The sequence below is a fragment of the Balaenoptera borealis genome, assembly GCF_965194805.1.
Source record: "Balaenoptera borealis genome assembly, chromosome: 2".
Lineage (NCBI taxonomy): Eukaryota > Metazoa > Chordata > Mammalia > Artiodactyla > Balaenopteridae > Balaenoptera > Balaenoptera borealis.
Genome location: NC_138867.1, coordinates 17,905,952 through 17,923,675, shown reverse-complemented (window position 1 = coordinate 17,923,675; position 17,724 = coordinate 17,905,952). Strand labels below are relative to the sequence as shown.

At 36.6% G+C, this 17,724-nt stretch overlaps 1 protein-coding gene across 3 annotated transcripts in view; it reads left to right on the top strand.

The window, feature by feature from the left end:
* The first annotated feature begins 9,211 nt into the window (after window positions 1-9,211).
* LOC309623715 (uncharacterized protein) overlaps window positions 9,212-17,724 on the top strand; it is a 60,369-nt gene continuing 51,856 nt past the window's right edge. For 2 of the 3 annotated variants that reach the window (XM_082380833.1, XM_082380832.1), the window contains exon 1: window positions 9,236-9,973. In XM_082380833.1, coding sequence (XP_082236959.1) covers window positions 9,533-9,973 — 441 coding nt within the window. In that variant the 5' untranslated portion in view covers window positions 9,236-9,532. Of the gene's footprint in view, window positions 9,974-17,724 lie in introns of all 3 variants that reach the window. The other variant, XM_082380834.1, reaches the window with a different exon arrangement.

Genomic DNA, 17,724 nt, shown 5'->3' with positions numbered 1-17,724 from the left:
TCTTTTCATATGACAGGCTTTTAAAATTTACCAAAAGGCTATTAAATAAGCGTTTAAATACACCTGTATTTCCTATTTAAAATTTACAAAGTCATTCTATCATTCTTAAAATAGTTTAAAAAAATTTTAGTGATGTAGTATATTTCATGTTATTTAACTAGCTATGTTGACTGATATAATAGCATAGTTTTCACAATTTAACAGAGCATTTGTTAAAATTATGACCCCTCTGTTATTTTTATATGTTAATAACAATCTCACTTACCTTAATTTTTAAAAAGTAATTTCATGAAAGTACTTAACTAAATGCACCCAATCTTAACTAAATGTACCCAATCTTAATTTTAGAGCATTAAAATTTCATAATCTCCCAGAGCCATTCAGTTTGCAGATCTTTTTCTGCCACACAATATTCACATGTAGAAAACATGAACATGTGCATTTAAGGCATAAAAATGAATTAAACAAATATTAAATTCAATTTTTGATAGCAGAACATAAATGCATATGCTGCCTGCCTTACTGAAACAATTAGTATTTTTCAAAATGAGGCAACGAAGTGGTACCCAAAAGATAACAAGCACATTTTCTTCTGTACAAAATGATAAGTAAATTTACTGAGAACATTACATAAATAAGGACATGGCAAGGCATATACTCCTCAGATTCCCATAGCTCCTTATTGGAACTATCACCTGTGTGTGACTTCATCCAGCCTGAGTAAGGATTTCACTGGAGAGGAAAAGCTCCCTTCCCTTGACTGTGAGAGTTTTCTATCCTTACCCAGCTCTGTCTCACTTTTCTGGAGACTCTGACTTTGTGCTTTACTCCCCTTATAAGGTAAAAGTAACATTTGTGGTACAATTGAACAAAATTCTCAGCACATTTCTGACATAAATGTCCAGTTTTCAGGAGCATCCTTTGACAGGCTCAGTCTTTAGTTCTGTCTGTGGTTCAGTTTTGTCCATCACACATTAATGTCAATGGTTAATATCAATGGAGACTAGCCAAGTTGAACAGTAGGGAAGGATTTAAATGACTAGCTCTGCTCAAATCATATGAAGCTGTCCTTTCATTACGTAACAAGTGAAGCTTTGAATAGTCTTCAAGGTGAGTCTCGCACAGTGTCAACCGTTCTAATTCAATTTTAAGTTCTCTAAAATACGAGGAAATTATCTATGAAATAAAAATTCTCTGTCCTGTCTACTTTAATAAAAAATATTAGAAATAAGTTATTCACAGTTCCTGTATTAATGCATTGTTTTCTCTTTACACCATTGAATATATGTTTTTCCTACACATCTCACACCCTAAGTTTATAAAATATATAATGAAACTCATGGAATTAAAATTCTAAATTGATTTTAACCCTTCCTCAATAACTACTAAGTTTCCGTATTCTTCCTTACCTTCTAAAATTGCTTATTATTGGCAGCATTTCCAAGATGTACACAAATAACTCTCCAATAGGAGAGCTCAGGAACTGTGGGGTCTATCATATATATTACTTTCCTTAAATTTCCTTTCTCTTGCATGCACTTTTTTAGTAAATTAATGGCAGGGTACAGCTGGATGCTTCTGGAGATGTTAATCTTTGATATCATTGAAGTGTGGACCTAATAAGAAATTAGACCTCTTGACCCAAAATGGGCTTAAGATGTGCATAATTGTAAACATTTGGATGTAATGAGGGGCTGGATTTGGGAGGTGAGCAATAGACCAGAAAGCAGTAAGTATGGCCTTCTGGGGTGAAATAACTGACAAATGATAGATTGGTCTATATTGTGTAACCTAGAGAAAGAGAGCAGAGCAGAGTAACTAAAGCACAGGCTCTGCCTGGAACCAGACAGACTGGATTCAGAGCAAGCTCTAGCATTTATTCAAATTCTGCCCCATAATTTCCTACTGTCTCAGCCTCTGGAGCTGTAATCTCTTCCTCCTTAACTCAGTAAAGTGAGTGGGTCTGCTCACATTCTTCTGCTTCTGAAAATTGTTCCAGCCAGAAAGTTTAGGTGATTGTAGAGCTAATAATGTTTATTTCCTTTCTGCCAAGGAGTATCACATCACGTTCCCAATGTTTTGGAGTCAATAGTTTGATTTTGCCCAGTTCTCCTGTTGTTTGAAGTCAAAAGTTAAGTCTATTCTTTGTTATTTTATCATGGCTTGAAGAGGAATTCTCTTATTTACTTAAATTTCTATATCACCATTTACAATCTAGCCTACCTAGGCTTACAAGAAAAACCTTACTTCTCTCCTCCACTTATGCTACCCTCTTTTATAATCCTGGTAAGATTGCCTTTGTCAATCCACAAGATTGATGAATTTGAAATGATAAATAATTAAATCCCAATTTTTAAACCATATTTTCTGTTGTAGTGCTCGAATTCATCCAGTCATAATATCTCACCTCTTGATCTCTTACTGATCACTGGTCATAAACTATATTCACCTGAATTTGGCTTGCCTTCCTTCCTTCTTTCTTTCCTTCCTTTATTTTTCTTTTACTAGGGCCGCCTCCAAATGGCTATCATGAAAGCAAGTCAAACTCAACAGTCCAAAATAAAATTCATCAAATTTCTTCATTAAATCAACTTATTTTATGGTGGTTTTTACTTTATTAAATGGCACCAACAGCTATTCTAAGCATCTTCATCTCTTCCAACATCCATTCACTTACCAATTCCAGTCAACTCCACCTCCTAGATAATTTTGGATTCTATATTTACATTCTACCCAAATTGTCACAATTCCAGGTCAGTTATTCCTCTTAACCTGAATGATTGCAATGACATCTTAATCTGTTTGCCTGTCTACTTCCAATCTATATTGCAGTCAAAATTTAAAATTTATTTTTAAATATAAATCTTAAAAATATAAACCATACTTTATTACCTGTTCAGTGAAAACTCTTAATAGTTTCCCATTTCCCTTAGGGAAGGGAAAGCTACTTAACATTTGGCATTTGAACCCTGTTGACATCTGTAACATTGTATTCTCAGCCTTCCCACTGTTGACAGAAATAATAAAAAATCTATAATAATAATAGAGAAATGTTTTATTCCAGCCAAAATGAGGACTACAGCCTGGAAGACAGCCTCTCAGATAGCTGTGAGGAACTTCTCTATAGAAGCATGGTTTTCAGTATAGTTTTATATCTTGTCAGAACAAAAAAAGCAAGGAAGGTACATTCCTTCCAGGTTTAAGGGGGAAAAAAAAGACAGAATAGTATGTACACAGTGGATCAGTGTGGCCTTGACACCTGGGAAGGGAGTCTTACCATTGAAGGAATAATGGCAATTGCATCCCAGGAATGGAGGCATTTATCTCTATCTTCAAAATAGACGTTCTTTACTTCTGGACAATGCACCCTTTAATGGTTAAAGCCAAAATGACTTCCCTGTACCTTAATAGGTGAAATTTTCTTTCATCATTTCCATGTTTTGATTGCAAATCTTTTGATACAAAGCTTTGATGATCAAAATATTTGTTCCTCGATGCCAGGGTGGTACTACCTGCCTGCAGTGGGTGCATCGTGTCCCTCAGTGACAGGCTTTTTCATACATATATATATATGTATTTTTTCCTAGTTATCCATTTTGGGGGGAAAACTAATCAGATATAGTGAACAAGCACAGAGGTATATGCTGACAGGGAAACATTTTATAGGCTACACATATTATCAGTGATGTCAAACTGTTGAACAAACATTGTATTTGTACTTTTAGCAGTAGATTTAAAGCAAGCAGTGATACATGTCATGCGTAGATTTATAACTAGGAAAAGAATAGTGATACCTACTATGACAATGATAAGCATCTGTAAAGCAGAGTGGGAAAAAATTCTTATTTCTGAGATGAGCCAACTGAACAGATCACTTAGAGTCAGTTTGCCTTACATCTTGTAACCATTTTATCTTTTGGGAATGTTTTTCTAGGTATATCTCTTCTGCAGAGGTATTGATATAAGGGCAACAAGTAGTGTGAGCAGTAGCACAAATACTTCCTTGTTTAGCCAGTGGAAAATCTAAGGCAACCCTGTTATCTTATACTTTTTGTCTGTTCTGAAATGATTTTTAGAGAGCCCTCAGCTATTTGATGGTAGCTGATCGATTTCTGATCATATCTCTGTTTACATATACTCTTGCACTAGGAACCAAGATTCCCAAAAGACTTTGCTACCAAGTATCTTGATATCCTGCTAACATGGATTTATTGCCTCTGTAATAAAGAGAGAAAGAAGGTTCTTCTATTTCCATATGTATAGACAATGGGATAACATAATATCCTAATAAACATAAACCTTCTATTTGCCAGCTATTAAGATATTTCTGTGCACATCCTTGAGAAGGTGGGTCAATTCCAATACTAAGACAAAACCTGGGGGAGCACAAGTGATTCCTCCCAGAGTGCTCTCATTGATAGTCTCATTAACTGGAAGTTTAGTTAACACAATGTTAACCCATGAATCATTTTTCTTGCAGGCTTTCCAAAAGCCATCTGTACTGTATTTAACATATGGGAGTTACTGGCATAACTTACTCATGTTTTTTCTCTTTAAGACATTTGTTCATCAAGTAAGAGATGAGGCAAAGGAGCCTTGGGGTAATCTGTGCTCAGTCTCTAAGAACTGAGGATAGTATCAGACAAGGGATGGATCCATTAATATGTTGAAGAATTTGAACCTGAAGGCCAGACAGAGGTTAGTCTAGTTGAGTGGTAATTTTAGGAACATCTGAAAAGTCGGTGACAGGAATTATGAAGGGCTTGTATCAGTATTTTTATTGACTGAGGAATTTGATGAGAGATCCAACCAATCGGTTAGATTGCCCCCAGTAGCTATACTTTGTGACAACTTTACCAGATAATTTTCTTTCCATAATGAGCATTGAGGCAAAAGTATAGCTAGAAGTAAAACAATAACTTTCATTTAAAAAAAAATAACTTTCAATTTTCATAGTGAGACAGATGTTTAGAAACCAGTTCATTTGAACTAGTAGGATGGGTCATACAGTCCTGGTTCTGATTCTTGGGTCAGCTGTCTACCATTGCTGTCATCTTCTCCTCCTGGTGTGGGTGTTCTTTCTCCTCTGTTTGAGCACTGATTTAAGTCTGAGGTCAGCATTCCTCTCTACAGACCAGTCCAATGCAAAAACCCTTTTTGAAATGAGGGATGTGAATCCATCAGTCTATGGCTTTTAATTTGGCAGTGCATGGATTAGTTAATAATACCTAATAAGGTCCTTTCTGACATGGCTACAAAAAGTCTTTGATTTGATGTGTTTTCTAATTAACAAAATCTCCAGATTGTAATCCATGATCCTCAAGGTCTTTGTTTCTGGGGAGCTCACTGTGAAAGGAATTAGCTACCAACTTTGCATTTCTTTTTAGTGCCTCAATAAGACCCTGAGAACAATGTAATATATCTCCCTTGAGTAAGGTTGGTTCACATATTCCCTCATCTAATTACATAGGGTGTCCTGTTATTATTTCAAAAGGAGACAGCTGATGTTTAGCAAAATGTATAGACCTACGTTTGAGAAGCACTAGCAGAAGAGCTTTTGCTCATGAGAGATTAAATGCTTCTGAAGGTTTTGCCAATTGAGTTTTGATAGTGACATTAATTCTTTCCACCAGTCCCAAAGATTGGGGGTGATAAGTGCAGTGAAAATGCTGCATTATTGGCCATATGTCACAAATAGATTTAATTATTTGTCCAGTAAAATAATTTCCCTGGTAACTGTGTAACTTGGAAGGAATTCCCCAAACAAGAATTATCCTTTCAAATAGCAATTTAACCTTATAGCCATTGCTCTTCTTCAAGGAAAAGCTTCAACTCAGTGTGAAAACATACAGATCATTACCAAGATATATTTATATTCTTGAGACGGTGACATTCAGACAAAGTCCAATTGCTATACCTCGAAGGGACCCTTAGGAAGAGAAAGTGGCCTTGTGACCCATGAAGTGATTTTCTGGGATTATATTTAGGGTAGATACTAAAACAAGCATATACTTTATGAGCCATCATGGGAGAAATTTTCCAAACATAGTGTTTTCCCCATAAAACCATTTTCTCAGGTGTCCAATGAGTTAAAGAATGTACATGCTGGGGTAATGGCATTTGAGCTCCAACAGGCACTATAGTTTGTTTGTTTAATTATTTCCAAATTATATTTGTGTGACAGGTCCAAAATTCCCCCTTATTGTTGCCCTATTTCTCTTCTTCAATGGCATATTTCTTGAGCGGGCAGATGGAAATCTTTCACTGGGTTGGCAGGGTTAACAGAGAGCGCTGACCATTCTCAAGGCTAGACAGAATGGGTATTTAAAGCTACCTGTTTGGCTGCCTCATCAATAAGCTGATTTCCTTTAGCTTCCATACTGTCAGATTTGGAATGCACTGGTATTTTAATAATTGCCAACTGTTTTGGTAGTTGTATACCACTTAATAGTCCTGCAACCTGTTTTCCATTTTTTAATATTTTTTAATAAGCTTTCCTGATTATAGCATCAAGCTTTAATAAACCCTTGATGTTTCCGTAGCATTCCAAAGTCATGTGCCACTTCAAAGGCATAATGACTGTCAGCATAAACATTTGCTACCTGACCTTTAGCTCGTTGATGAGTTGATGAGCTCAAGTTAAAGCAATTAATTCTGCTTGTGCTGACTTTGTTTTTTGGTAAAAAAGAACTTTCAGTTATGTCCATTGTGGATGTTTCTGCATATCCATCTTGGTAATGCCCTCAATCATTTTTTAAGTAGGACCCATCTGTAAACCAAAGTAGACCAGCATTATCAATAGAATTTTCTTGCAAATTATTCCTAGGAGTAAGAAGATAATCTGTTTCTAAAATGCAGCTGTGGTCATTTTCTTCTTGTGGTTCTGGAAGCAAAGTTGCAGGGTTAAGGTTATTTTTGTGACATACAACACTTGTAAAATAATAACTAAAATTATGACTAATAACATTAAACCAGAATATATCCAAATTTTAGCAATTTCATATAATCTCTACAACATATGTTTATATCATTTACCCACACTATATAACCTAAGAAGATTTACCATCACTCATTTGACAGTGTTTCCCATGTGATTTAACATACCCAATAAGCCTAACTAAGTTTATTTTTTTAACTTTGTATTTTATATTGGAGTATAGTTGATTAACAATGTTGTGATAGTTTCAGGCGTACAGCAAAGTGATTCAGTTATACATATACATGTATCTATCCTTTTTCAAATTCTTTTCCCATTTAGTTTGTTACATAATATTGAGCAGAGTTCCCTGTGCTATACAGTAGGTCCTTGTTGGTTACTAATATTGGAATGGATTTAATTAAGTTTAATTTCTATCTTTGAGATGCTTCAGGTGCCTTCTGAAGCATCCCAAAGTTACCTAAAGGTCAAAAAACCTTCATTTAGAATTTGATTTGAGGAAGTTTGTCAAAGACATCAAAAGGTTTTAAAAACACTTGGCTAAGTAGGATCATAAGTCAGTATGAAACAATACTTATGCACTCAACCAAAGTGACAATAAATGATTTCAAGGGCAAATACAGAAAGTTACAACAGACTGCTTAAAAAGTAAAGAAACTTTACAATTTGTTATCAAAAGCAGATCAATACCTCAAGAAAACTCTGTCACCTAACAGAGAGAAAATCTAATTCAAACTTTGCACCAACTGACTTTTAATATCAAAATTCACTTAATTAAATCCATTCCAATATTAGTCAGTCCCGAGAACTCTTTTCTCAGGGTTCCTTTTCCACACACCTTCTACAACTTTCTATAGCCACATTAGTTTGTCACTTATTTTCTTTTGAATTTGGAAATAACCAGCTTTGGGACAAAATTACTTTATTTTCCCTCACCAAAAATACATTTCCATTCCTCATACCATCTTTTATGGAAAACACACACCCTACTTTCCTTTCATGGAAATATTTCTCTTATTATCTTTAGTAGTTCCAATCACATTCATTAGTCAGAATTCTTAACCCTTGAAACCCCAATCTCTAGCAAAAACCAAGAAGCAAGCAATTGTGAACTGTCTGTCATACCAGCATTTCCTGATTGGTAAATTTATAAGTATATTCCATAACCTCTAGAAACATACATTTTCTAACAACATAATTACTTTCCTCAATGTGGTACAAGATGTGTGTCCAATAAACCAAAGCATCTTTAGTTTTTCTTTAATAAGACAAAATAGGTAAACTTTGACTTACTTAGCAATTAATGTTTCAATATTTCATCTAATTTGAAAATGATCTGGATATTCAATGAATCCCTATCATTTAACTTAACATAGCAAAGCTAAAATTTCAAGTTATCAAAAAGATTTGGAGAAACTAATTGAAGTAGCCATACCATAAAACATAATTATTCTTAGAGTTCATCTGAAAGCTTTTATCTCATTTATATTACTTAATTTACAAATAAATCATTATACCCAATTTTGGCTTTCTTGCTGACAAATCTGTAACAGAGATAATGTGAACTTATTTGACGTTTAGTAAACTTAGGTACAATAAAAGTTTTATACTTCAGGTTGTTAACTGTGAAGATAGACCTATTTAATTAAACCAGTAAATATAAACTTGTTTTCATTCATTAAAGAATAATCTTAGATCACCTGATCCTTTAAAAAATTCAGTTTGGTTTCCATTACATTTAGAAATACTTAATTTTTAAGCACTTATTTTAAGTCAATTAAATAGAGCTCTTTTACAAACTAATTTTGATAAGATCATTTGAAGGTAATGATATATCATGTCTCTAATGTACGCACAGACATGTAAACAGACACAAGCAGAGATCTCATAGCTTCATTTTAAAACTTAGTCGTGAATCAGGTATTACAATGTAAACTCACTAGTTTGTAAATAAAAGTTGGAATAAGTTAAATTTACTTGCTTGAGGTTAAAAATGCCTCTTTCCCACCCCCCACCCCCCTTTGTTTTTTTCAGTTTTGGGTTCTACTGATTGAGCAAAGGATGTAGTCTCAGGCAATGTGGTCTGTGTTTACGTTTCAAGGACATAATAAGAGTTATAACCTGAAGCTTTCTCCTAGGAGTACTTTTGTTCCCTTAGGGTCAGAATTTTGAAAAGATATTTCATCAAGCCAGCTTTTTTTTTTTTTCCTAGCTGTGTATGCAAAAAAAAAACAAAAAAACAGTTTAGGAATGTCAAAAGAGCCCCATCTTGGCCAATTAAGAGTTAAGTTGGGGGCTTCCCTGGTGGCGCAGGGGTTGAGAATCTGCCTGCTAATGCAGGGGACACGGGTTCGAGCCCTGGTCTGGGAAGATCCCACATGCCGCGGAGCAACTAAGCCCGTGAGCCACAGCTACTGAGCCTGCGCATCTGGAGCCTGTGCCCCGCAGCAAGAGAGGCCGCGATAGTGAGAGGCCCGCGCACCGCGATGAAGAGTGGCCCCCGCTTGCCACAACTAGAGAAAGCCCTCGCACAGAAACGAAGACCAAACACAGCCATAAATAAATAAATAAATAAAATTTAAAAGAAAAAAAAAGATGAGCCCCCTGAGAGCCATGGCGCTTGGCCTGTGGCAATTTAAAAAAAAAAAAAAAAAAAAAAAAGAGTTAAGTTGGGCCCCCCGGCGTCCAGAGCGCGCACGCAGGGCACGCACGGCCGGCGGGGCCGGCGCTCCAGGCCGTTGGTCTCCCCGCCCGGATCGCGAGCGTTGGGAGTCCAGAGCGCGCACGCAGGGCACGCACGGTCGGCGGGGCCGGCGCTCCAGGCCGTTGGTCTCCCCGCCCGGATCGCGAGCGTTGGGAGTCCAGAGCGCGCACGCAGGGCACGCACGGCCGGCGGGGCCGGCGCTCCAGGCCGTTGGTCTCCCCGCCCGGATCGCGAGCGTTGGGAGTAAACACCCCCCATGGAGATCCAGGCGTGTTCGCCGCGGAGGCGCCGTTATCCCGGACCGGGCGGACCCGAGCGTGAGGCCGCCGCAGGTACGTCAGGCGGCCGGCTCCCAGGAGCCGCCGCTTCTCCGTACCCGCGGGGCCGTCCGTGCTCTCCGGCGTGCCCGGCGTGCTCGAGGCCCCGAGGGCGGGGGTCTGCGCTGGCGGGGGCGGCGGGCGGCGGCGTGGCCTCGTTGCGCCCCGGGAACCGCGGGGCGCCGACTGGGCGGTGCGAGGGCGACGGTGCGGGGCGCGGGGAGGACGGGCGGCTTGACGCTCCGGTGCACACTGCATGCCTGCCCGTGGGAGCCTCGCGGTCCCCTCCGCTCGCCCCAGACCGGCCCGGCTCCCGGCTGGTGTCCCCGCATGTCCAGATTCAACGGCTTTTTTGTTTAAACTCTATTGTTTTGAAATAACTCTATTTTGACCATAAAGCGATAAACATACACAATATTTATTATTTTATCTTGGAAACGTTAGGGAAAATTTATGTAGGCAACTGAATTATGCAGAAATCTTCACCAATAATTGAAACCCTGCAACTGTGTGGCATTTTCTTCTTTCCACTTATGTGGATTAGAAGGAAGCAACCCATTGTCCAAAAATGCCTTCCCTGACACCCTGTCATCACTTCTTGTATTCACTATGAAAGTGACAACATTAAAAGCAAATAAAATGGAATGCCATATTATTCAATATCAGTTGGAAACATATCTGAAGGAATTAATTTATTGCCTTCCACAGTGACACTTAGATAGACAAAATGTTTAATTAGAAACAGAGAAGTAGACACAAAACATAGGCACTGGTTTTAGTTATCTAAACTATAATTATGTCATAGGTCAGCCGGGGGGCAGAAAAATGCAATAATCCTTAAAAAATGAATTTATTTACTTCCTCACATTTGCCATATTGGAGTTGAGACACTTACACCATAAAATCCACAAAACAGACCCCAAAAATGTTTTAAATAATTCTGAATACATTTATAGACAGAGGATAAGTATCAGGATAATTTATTAATAGGAATAAATAAAAAGTTGGCCTATGTATAAATTTATTTTCTTCTATACTCAGTAGAATTGTATATAGCAATTTATACATTATAAATTATTTTGTACATATAATATGTTTTAATATACCTAAAGTACTTGTGAGTATGGCATAATTATTTCTCTACTTTTCGATTCTGAAGCAAAGGCTCAGTAAACTGTGCAATAGAGTCAAACAGTCACAAATTTAGTAAATGACAGGACAATATTTCAAATAAAGTTCCTCTGGCTCCAGTACCATACCATGCCCTTGGCACTTGGCACAGAAGGATGTACTAGTCCCTCACAGGAGGGTGAGGGACTGCCAAGAACTGAGAAAACCTCTGACACAGAAGTACAGCAATATCTCAAAATATCTTGAAACACGTTTTCAAGTGCTTCTTTTACCAAATATTGATTTTCTTCTGATTACCTCTTCATTCTCCATTTCCACAGCCATGGTCTTAATTCAGAACCATCAAGTTACACTTTGACTTTAGTGGCAGTTGAATAATGTCTTCCTAGTCTGACACCTATGGTCTTACCCCTTGCTTACTCATAACTTTTCTCCCCCTAGTCACCAAAATTACCTTTCTAGAACAAAAATCTAATAATTCCCTTCCCTTATAAAATTTTAGAGTCTGTACCAAGCTACCATATCCAGTATCAGTGTGTAGTGTATGATTACATTTTCTCAAACCCTATAGTTTATTGTTACCTGAAAACCATGTGCTATTTATACCTTTGTCCCATGACGCACTGTTTCTTGGATCTCCTTTCTCATCCTTTTACCTGATAAGGTTACCATGGGCACTGTACATTTTATTTACTATTTTAAATCACTTGAAGAAAATATTAGGAGAAGGTATATAAACCCAAGAACTTATAACTTCACTAACACAAATGTTTGCTCCTTCCCATCTGGTCAAGGGTTCCATTATCAGTGGAATATAAGCAACACGCAGGCCAGATATTTTTTGTTAGTTTTGTTTTGTTCACTATGTTCCAGCATCTAGAATGATACCTGCCATGTAATTCACACTGGAATATATATTGAATTAATGACCACATGAATAGCAATTTCAAAATAGCAAAAAACAAACCATCTAACAAATGAAAATCTTCTCACAGAAGGATAACATGATTGACAAAAGGCAGATGACTGAGTAAAAAGACCAATAACTGCATAATGCAATGGCTTGCTTATGAGAGGTACTTAATAAGTATTTATAGAATTATTTTTATAGAGAAATTCTTATCCTCAAAGATCCCACTGAAGATTTCTTCCTCTGTATTAGCTCTAACATTTCTCTAGGTAAAAGTTACCCTGAACTCCTTTGTATCTCTTTGTATCTTTTACTTATAAATGGTATTCCATGTATCTTTAAAAATGCAAATTTTTCAAGAGCTGTCTAGAGATTTAAAAGTGTTCATTCCTTTTGACCTAGTATTCACAGCATTCTGAAAAAATGAGCAGACGCCTAAATCCCACACACTTGTAATGTCAGTGAATCTTCCTTTTTTCAAGATAGAAAACACACTTAAATGTAACAATAACACGATATTTATTGTGTATAATTACATGATGAAGTTCTTATGCATCAAATTACCGGTATTTTATGAGAATAGTCAATGATTTAAAAACTGCTTATGCCATAATATTAAGTGAAAGCTTTGACATACAGTGTTACAGATTGTGTGTGTGTGTGTGTGCGCACGTGCGTATTGATCTGAACGCCAACATAAAGCACTGAAAAAAGACTAAGGAAAATAAGCTGCTGGCATTATATATTTTCTTTCGTCAGTTCATTTATGCTATTCCACACTTTTCACATATTTCTTTAATGAACATGCATTACTTTCATCCTAAAACCAAAACAAAAGTGAAAGCCTGTTTTCTACTCAATATTATACGGATGAAGTAAAAGAAGGCAAATATTGTAACACTTAAAACTCAGAATTTGCAGTGATATAAACTCGTTTTCAATGATATAAACCTATCTTCTGTTGACTGCCAAGTCCTAGCTCTGTGGCGTTGATAAAGACACTTAAGGCTCTTTAACCCCTTCATAATTCTGGATTTATAATTATACTTACTATATTGAGTCATTGCATTGGTTAAATGAGGAAATGCATGCACCTAATGTACTGTTTGGAGCAAAATAATTATTTTATAGATATGAGGAACAGCAACATTATAGTCAGTCTCTTTTATGTAGTTTCATAATCAAATAGTCATTATATATAAATTTAGCTCTCCTGTAATGTTTCATGTATCACTGGTACTCAACACATATTAATAATAAATAAAAATCTTTTAAAAGCACAATTGACCCTGGAAAAGTTCAGTTGATTTGTACTCCTAATTTCTAAATGGCAATCAGGGCAAGACAGAAATTTCAGCTGGCATTTGACATTACCAGATCAATTATATCTCTAAAGTTACTTTTACATTGATTATAAACATTTAAATAAGTGCTCCTTTGCAAATGAAATATTTATTTGACTTATTATTGAGTTCTAGAATGAACATTGTAGAAGGACAATGCTACCAAAAGCAAGTTTCTACATTTGAGAATCTAGAAATTCCTCCTTCATAAGGAGACCACCAAAGGAGTTGGGCTGATGGATTTTGGAAATGGGTGGAACCAAGCAAGCCGTAAGAATGAGGAAATAAAATACTTTTCTTCTTAGTTGCTCTACGTTAACATTCCGTATACAGGACAGTAGTTTCTCACAAGGGATTGGTTCCAGGACCCCCCTAGGATGCCAAACTCCTCGGATGCCCAAGTTCCTTCTACAAAATGGTGTAGTGTTTTCATATAACTTATGCACATCCTCCTGTATACTTTAAATCATCTCTAGATTACTTATAACACCGAATATAATGTGAGTGATATGTAAATAGTTTCTGTGGGAGGCAACTTTAAGTTTTGCTTTTTGGAATTTTCTGGATTTTTTTTGAATAGTTTTGATCTGCAGTTGGTTGAATCTGCAGATCTAGAACTTGCAGATACAGAGGGTTGACTGTAATCTGTTAATGGATAGGGTGAAATTAAACAAATGACTTAATTTGACCAGTCATCTAGGGCCAATGGTAGATACATAGAAGTAGAGGATCAATTCCTGCTCATAAGGATCTAATGATCTACTTAGAGTGATACATACTAAATTATAGAACAATGAATAAAAACACAGTGGCACAGGAATTATCACTTGTACTTAAATTAGAGTCTCTTGAAGTTCAGAAGACGTGTGGCCACTTCAATTTCAAATAGATGAGAGTTCATGGGATAGGACCAGAATTTCGTGGCAGAACAGGGCATTATTGTGACTTTCTCAAACAATTTTTTTATCCCCTTGTGTTCCTGCTTGTTACATGAATAGTGCAGCAAATCATTTTAAAGTTAATTTTTACTATTAAAGAATCATTATTGAAAGCTACTTTTATCCTATTCCAAATGAAATCTTGTTAAACATATTTGAGAGTACAAAGAATGAACACAGCCCTGGAAATAATGCATTCACTGGTTTTGTTGTTGGGGAGGAAGAGGCAGTGGCAGTGTTGTCTGAAATATGAAAGATTTGGGAGATTATCTGATTCTTTTGAATGAATAAATCTCATGAGTATTTGAAAACTCACACCTCCAAAAGTCAGTTTCTATTGTTATTCCCCAATAGAATTTGGAAAATCATACCCGTCATTCCTAGACTTAGGAGAGTATATTACAACCAGTGAAACAGAATTTATTTCTTACACCTTTAAAATCTAATGTGTGATCATTTCTTACACTGTCACTCCTTGGATTTCTAAAATATAACAGTAATAATAATAACAAAACATATTTCTGTACTTCTGTGTACCTGGCTTATTATTGACTGCTTTCTCTGAGCCTTACTCAAATAAGAACATGAAGTAGATACTACTGTTATACAGATTTGCTAGGTTATGTGCAATTCTCCATTACCATCAATATCTTAGTAGCTTACAAAAGGGCGATTGATATTTTGCTCATGTATGTACTGTCTGTGGGTTGGCTGCAGCTCTATTTATCACAACTTCTTAACTCTAAGATTCAGGTTTAAACATCAACTTCCATCTGAAACATGCTGTCCTAGTGCAAGAGTGGGGTAGGTGAAGGCAGAACTTCATGATTCATAAAGCTTCTGCTGTGGAGTGGTGCATTCCACCCATTCACATTTGATTGGCCAAAGGCAAGTCACATGATTAATTCTGATGTCAGTGGTGTAGTGGTGTGTATTCCTCCCACGTGGAGGGGGTCTGAAAGCACTATGACACCAGGAGGTGTTGTATGAGCTTCTTGTGAAAGCAGAAAATAATTTGAAAGAATAATACAATTGACCACAGGCGCTTTTCCTGTTTTACTGAAGAGGAGAAAAATAACTTGATCAATGTCACACGGCTAGTTGGCGGCATAGGTAGAGTTCACCTCAAACAATGTGGTTCCAAAGTCTACTTTATTATGTCTGACGCTATTTTGTGTTATGACACTTCTTTATTCAAATACGCATACTCTTATATCCCAGAAACAAGACCCTAATTATGCTCTGTATTTGCATTTAACTAACAAGTGAGCAGAAAGGATCTTGCTTTCTGCTGGTTCAGATTTCCTAAGTGATTCATACTGAATGTACACTTAAGATAAGCAGAGAGTGTCACCAGGCAGATCTGTGAGAGAGTAAGTATCTCCATTTCAAAATACAAGTATTTTATACTTCTGGAGATATCATTCCAAAATCAAATCGCAACAGCTTCACTCCCCAGGAGCAAGTGATGGAGACTCATTTGGTCCTTTGAAGAAGCTTGTAGATAATGAGCTGAAATACAGGGACTGGCAATTTCTGCAGATAGTACACCTATAATTGCTATACTTTTGTATCATCCCATTACTTCAAATCAGCAGGTTGTCTTGAAATAACCTGCTGCTTAACAGAGAATATTAAATATATGCATTAATGTTCTAGCTGTGGCTGTTGTCAGAAGGTAATGAACTCTTATGTGTTTTAAAATATAAAAGGAATGTTCCATTTTATAATGCAATAATCTAAGTCTTTAATGATAATCACATGATAAGCCATTTACTGAATGCCTGAGAATAAAATGTAAATAAGACTAACAGCCCACTGAGAAAGCACCATTTTTCTAGAGAAAGCCTATATGTTATGTATCAATAGGAAAATAAAACAATAAAATAGTATATGCTCTAACATCCCTTAAATGATTTTCAGAATTCTGAAAAATTTGATTATTCTTTAGTTATTTCAATAATTAGGATAAGATTATGCGTTATTAGGAAGGGAAAACTTCTGAAATCTGCAGGGTAATAATAGCAAAATTTTCATGAAATTAAATAAAATGAAACTGCTTTTTGAAAAGCAGTGTTATGTAAAGTATGTATAGTAGACTAAAAAACACTCTTCAAAGGTATCAGATCCTAATGCCTGGAACCTGTAAATGTCAACTTATTTAGGGGAAAAAAAATGGTCTTTTTTACACATGTGTTTAAGTTAAGGATCTTAAGTCATGGATCCCAAATGCAATCACATATATCTTTACAAGAGGGAGGCAGAAGGAGATTTGAAATACACAAGGTACTGTGAAGATGAAGTCAGAGACTAGAGTAATGTAACACAAGCCAAGGAATGCTGGCAGACACTAGAAGCTGGAGGAGGCAAGCAACAGATTTTCCCCTAGAGCTTTGGAGGGAGTGAAGCCCTGCCAACACTTTGATTTTGATCTAGTAACACTGATGCTGGACTTCTGGCCTCCAGAACAATGAGACAATAAAATGTATGTTCTTTTAAGTCACCAAGTTTGTAGTGATTTGTTTAACGACCCTTAGAAAATTACTATAGATTTAGGTACAGGGATATAGGATATTGTGTAATAAATGCCTGAAAATATGGAAGGGGCTTTGGAATCAAATAATGTATAGAGGTTGGAAGAATTTTTTGCCACATTATAGAAAACATCTAGATGCACATAAACAGACTGTTGGTAGAAATGTGGGTTAAAGGAAAGGGCTCAGAAGGAAATAAGGAACATACCACTGGAAACCGAGGGAAAGGCGAATCTTGCTATATAGTGACAGAAATAGCTGAATTGTGTTCTACAACTGTTTGAAGAAGCAAAACTTGTAAGCAAGGAACTTGGATATTTATCTGAGGTTAATTCCAAGCAAAGCATTGAAGGTGTTAACCTGATAATATCAAAATGCAAGCAGACAAATATAAATTAAGAAAAAAAAAAGCTTAAGCAAAAGGGAACCATCACTTGATGATTTGGGAAACAGCCTATCAGATGGCAAAATATGATAAAATTAGGATAGTAACTGTTAGGAAAGTATACTTTGGAGAGAAGGCCCATGGCATGTCTGGATAACCTGCTACTAGTGCTGAAGAGATTACATAAATGGCTCATGAAGTCACTCAACCAGAAGAAGCCTTGAATAAAGATGGGATTATCAAACCAAAGATCTGTGGAGGATGCTGTGGCTAAAGGTGTGAATCCCTGTGATATACCTGGGCAACCTGAAAAGGTTTTTGAGAATGTTGTACCACCATAAACACTACCAGATTGGACTGGAATGGATAACACAGGATAAAATGAAGAAAGGCCTTTGAACTACCAAAACTCTACAGGCAGGCAATTGGGTGATAAAGCTACTGAGAAGCACACATATGTTCCCTCTGAAGTAAAAGGAAAGATGATTCTGAAGGCAGAGACTTGGGCCCAGAGGTCATAGCAAT